Source organism: Lepidothrix coronata, unplaced genomic scaffold, assembly GCF_001604755.1.
Source record: "Lepidothrix coronata isolate B3197 unplaced genomic scaffold, Lepidothrix_coronata-1.0 Scaffold23, whole genome shotgun sequence".
Lineage (NCBI taxonomy): Eukaryota > Metazoa > Chordata > Aves > Passeriformes > Pipridae > Lepidothrix > Lepidothrix coronata.
In genome coordinates this window covers 7,769,076-7,773,456 of record NW_016690203.1, presented here as the reverse complement: position 1 = coordinate 7,773,456, position 4,381 = coordinate 7,769,076, and the positions used below count along the sequence as shown (strand labels likewise).

General features: G+C 55.9%; 1 protein-coding gene across 1 annotated transcript in view; it reads right to left on the bottom strand.

Moving 5' to 3' along the window:
* The window catches only part of SYT11 (synaptotagmin 11), a gene marked incomplete at its 5' end in the record, with an annotated part of 8,674 nt that extends 7,752 nt beyond the window's left edge, over positions 1–922 (bottom strand). Inside the window, one exon of the mRNA XM_017808405.1 lies at positions 86–922. Within this exon, the coding sequence (XP_017663894.1) occupies positions 86–922 (837 nt within the window). The remainder of the gene's footprint in view (positions 1–85) is intronic.
* Between the last annotated feature and the right edge of the window lie 3,459 nt (positions 923–4,381).

The following is a 4,381-nucleotide window of genomic DNA, read 5'->3' as shown; positions in this document are numbered from 1 at the left end:
CCCTGGGATCAGCCCCAGCATCAGCCCCAGCATCAGCCCCGGGAACAGCCCGGGATCAGCCCCGGGGTGTCCGGAGACGACTCACCTGGATGTTCCTCTTGAGGATCTCCCTGGTGAGCTGCACTTTGCCGGTGCTGGGGTCGACGCCGGCCAGGGGCACCACGACCTCTCCGATCACGTCATCGCGGGAGAAGCGGTCGAAGCTGAGCACGAGGAAGTGCAGCACCAGGTCCTGCAGTTGGCTGTAGGGGATCCCGTAGAAGGTGAAGGTCTCGTCGAACACCGGCTCCAGCGTCTTGCGCAGCACCCGGGTCTTCACGCGGTGCCTCTTGTCGGGCAGGATGGTCATCTTGATGTAGGGGTCGGAGCTCTGCGTGTGCTCGTCCATCACGGGCAGCCCGCGGGCCTCCTGGATGGTGACCACCAGGGCCTTTTTGGGGAAGTTGTAGTCCACCAAGAAGGTCAGCTCGCCCAGCGTCACGTCGTCGCCCGGCGAGGACGGCGAGGAGGTTTTGCTGCCCGCCGGGGTGAGGCTCCGGTCCGGGCTGAGTTCGTCCCCGTAATCCACCTGGATGGGGAGCTGCTCGACCCGGGGGGCCGCGGCGGGCACGGCCGGGGCCTTGTCGGGGCCCGCCAGCCCCGACTCGGCCGCTTCCACCAGGAGGTTCCCCCGCGCGGCCTCCTTGGGGGTCCCGCTCTTGTCTCGGCGCAGCCGGTTGATTTTCTTCTTGTTGCTCAAGGTCTCGGGGTAGATGCTGATGCCTTTCAGCATGTGGATGAACTTATAGGGGGGGGTTTTGTGCTTCTTCTCGGCCTGCTGGTGACAGCATGTCCACACAAACACCGTGACCGAGACGGAGACCACCAGGACGGTCGCGCCGATGAGCCCGGCCACCACGGGGGACACGTCTGTGGGGACACGAGGCGGTCAGGGCCTGACCCCCACGGGCAGGGGGGGGCTCCCAATCCTGCCAAAAGCTCCCCCTGGAAGCTCCTTCCCCTCTTTCCCACCCGCAGATCGACCCCCCCGCTCTCCCGCCCCGCGTTCTCTTCCCCCTCCGTGTGCCGTGGATTTCAAACAGCAGCTTTGCCTTCTCCTGCCAAACCCGGCTCCCTCCTCACCAGCATCTCCATAGGAACGCGGGTTCTGGATTTGCAGGAGGCACTTGCTTTTATTTTTTTGATGCCCTGCTCGCAGACGTTACACAATTCTGTTTTCACAACACCGGGAAGCGTGGCCGGAACGCCGGAGCCGAGTCCTAAAACCATTCCTGAAACACCACTTTGCCCCAAAATGTTTTCTTGTTTTGCCCTGGAATGGTTTGGTTTGCCCTGGAATGCTTTGGTCTGCCCTGGAATGCTTTGGTTTGCCCCGAAATGCTTTGGTTTGCCCCAAAATGCTTTGGTTTGCCCCCGACACGAGGTCAAAATCTCCCATGGAAATCCAGCATCCAAAAAAAAAACAACCGAGGGACAGAAAATCCCGTGTTTGGACTTAGGGATTATTTGATGTTTTCGAGCTCTTAGGCCAATTTACCTTCTCCAGGGCAGCATAAAACCCATCCCGTGGTTATTTTTGGCAGCCACGCCGGTTATTCCCTAATGGATGGCTCTGGAGAGGGTTTTACCCAGGCACTGAGGGAAGCCTGAGCTGCCCAGGACTCACATCCCTCAGCAATTCCAGCCAAGGACTGGGAATCTGGAGTGGATGGAGGATGGGGAGCAGATGGAAGGCAAGGAGAGACCAAAAGGAGGGGCTGCCCAGTCCTAGAAGGGAAGGAAAAGGGGGGATCTTTGTGCTGCCCTCAGATTCCTGGTGGGAGGTTTTAGGGAAAGTAGAGCCAGACTTTTCACAGGACTTATTTTTGTGTTCCCGGTTTTAAAGCCGTTTTCTGTTATTTTTGGGAGCCAGCAAACCAAAAAAAAGCGCTTCAACCCCACATCTCTTTCCTTACAAACCACTTCTTCCCCAGGAACCACCGACACGACAATCACGGCAACAGCCGGACGGGACAGCTGGTTAAAAATAAAAGGTAAATTTGTCTGATTTCCCCCTTCATTCTGCACCACAAACAGGAGAAAACAATCCTCTCACCTCACCCCTGAAGCTCCAGAGAGCACCACGAGTTGGGATTTTCTCTGTTCTTCCCACATCCCCATTTATTGAGGGGAACAGGCAGGAAGACAAGGCTGCCAGGATGTGACATGAGCACCCAACAGGCTCGGGGAAAACGGTTTTGCCCTTTCCCAAAACTGGGAAAACCACTTTTTGGTTCGGCAGGAACCTTCCCAGCCTGCAGCTGGAATCTTCTGCGCTGCTGACTGGTCTCACAGAGCAATCTGCCTCAGGTCTCCCTGCAAACAGAGCCTTGGGCTGAATTAACTAAAGCAAGAGGGGTTTATAATATTGACAAAACACCCCCCAAAAAATCAACTTTGGTTTGTTATTTAATGTTCCCTCTTTAAAAGGAGGCAAGTGCTCTCAAACAGCTCATTTGGAGACAAGTCAACTGTTAAAAGCTTTGGTGGATATTCAAGAAGAATGCTGAAACTCCTTTTTCTTATTCTTATTCTTATTCTTATTCTTATTCTTATTCTTATTCTTATTCTTATTCTTATTCTTATTCTTATTCTTATTCTTATTCTTATTCTTATTCTTATTCTTATTCTTATTCTTATTCTTATTCTTATTCTTATTCTTATTCTTATTTTATTCTTATTTTATTCTCATTCTTGTTCTCATTCTTATTCTTATTCTCATTCTTGGTGTGTGTTTTGTTTGTGTCCTCACAAAATCAGCTCCTGTACCTTTCTTTCCTGCACCTCTGAGGTGCAGGAGCAGCCCCAAAAAGCACCAAATAAGTCCCTGTGATCTTTCTCCCATTGAATTATCTCAACTCTTAAATATTCTCTCAACTCTTAAATATTCTCTCAACCCTTAAATATTCTTTCAACCCTTAAATATTCTCTCAACCCTTAAATATTCTCTAAACTCCTAAATACTCTCTCAACCCTTAAATATTCCCTCAATCCTTAAATATTCCCTCAACCCCTAAACATTCTCTCAACCCTTAAATTTGGCTCCCAGGATGTTCTGTGGCAAAGAGCCCCAGGAGCAAGGAGGGTTTTCCTGTGTCCCACCTCATCCCTTCCAGTGCCTGTTCCCGCATTAGGAGGAGCAGGGAATGACCCTTTCCCTCCCCTGTGCTGCCCATAATCCCCCTTTTCCCAGCTGAAGGCTCCTACTTATGTAACCATTCCATACATCCGTTGGTCCTGTCTCCATAATTCCTTCCAGTTGGAAACCACACGGATCCAAAGCCGCCTGGAGCCAGTTTTAGTGAGGCCTTTGCAGCTTCCAGGGCACTTCCAGTGCCCAGTGCCCACCTGGAATGGCACCACAGGCTGGCACCCCCCTCCAGCAGAGCAGAACTCTCTGCCCTTTTCCCCAAACTTTGTGGAAGAGACCTTTGCTCCGAGGTGATGCTGCGGTTTGACCGAAACAAAACCAAAAATCGGGGAAAGCCTCCTTTAAAAAATGGATGTTTGCTGATGAAACCTCGATGGCCAGTGGTCCAACAGTGGCAGCACGTGGTGGCTCTGGGATTCCAGGAAAGCCAGGAGGGAAGAGGTGAGTGGGTTTGGCCATCAGATAAATGGTGGAGGATGGAGGGATATGGGTGGGTATTTAAGGATTTAAAGGAAAAGCTGTGACTGCGGGGCCGGAGCTCCGAGGGGAAGGTCAGGGGGGTGCTGGAGGACACCCAGAGCATCACTTTGGAACCCCCGGCCCCTCAGCGCTGTGGTCCCCGCCCTCCTCACCCCGCGGCCGCAGCAAAAAAAACATCTTAAATTCCAGGATTCTCGGCAAAACCTGCCCGGGCTGGGCTCGGCACTGCCCGGGCCCTTCTCCCCGCGGGGGCCGAGCGGGATTTGGAGCTTCTCCATCCCCTCCGCGGAGCTCCCGCGACCAGCTCCCGACTCCGCCCGGGCCCCACCGGCGCTCCGGGGGGCTGCGGGACCCCCCCTCCGCCCGGCCCCGCGGCACCCCCCGGTCGTCCCGGCCGGGCCCCGCCTTGTGCCGCCGGTGCCGGTGCCGCAGCCGCCCCCGGGAGCGCGAACAAAGGGCCGGGGCGCGGGCGCGGCCCGGCACAGACATCACGTCATCCCGAGCCCCGGCCGCGCACCCGCTCCCCCCGCGACCCCCTCCCCACCCCCGGCACCGGCACCGAGCGCTGGAACCGCCCCAGCGGCGGGAGGGGGGCTCGGCAGCACCCCCGGGGCCGCCCCCGGGAGCGGAGGGGACCGCGGGATGCTCGGGGAGCGGGGCCGGGGGATGCCGAGGGACCGCGGGATGCTGAAGGAGCGGGGCCGGGGGATG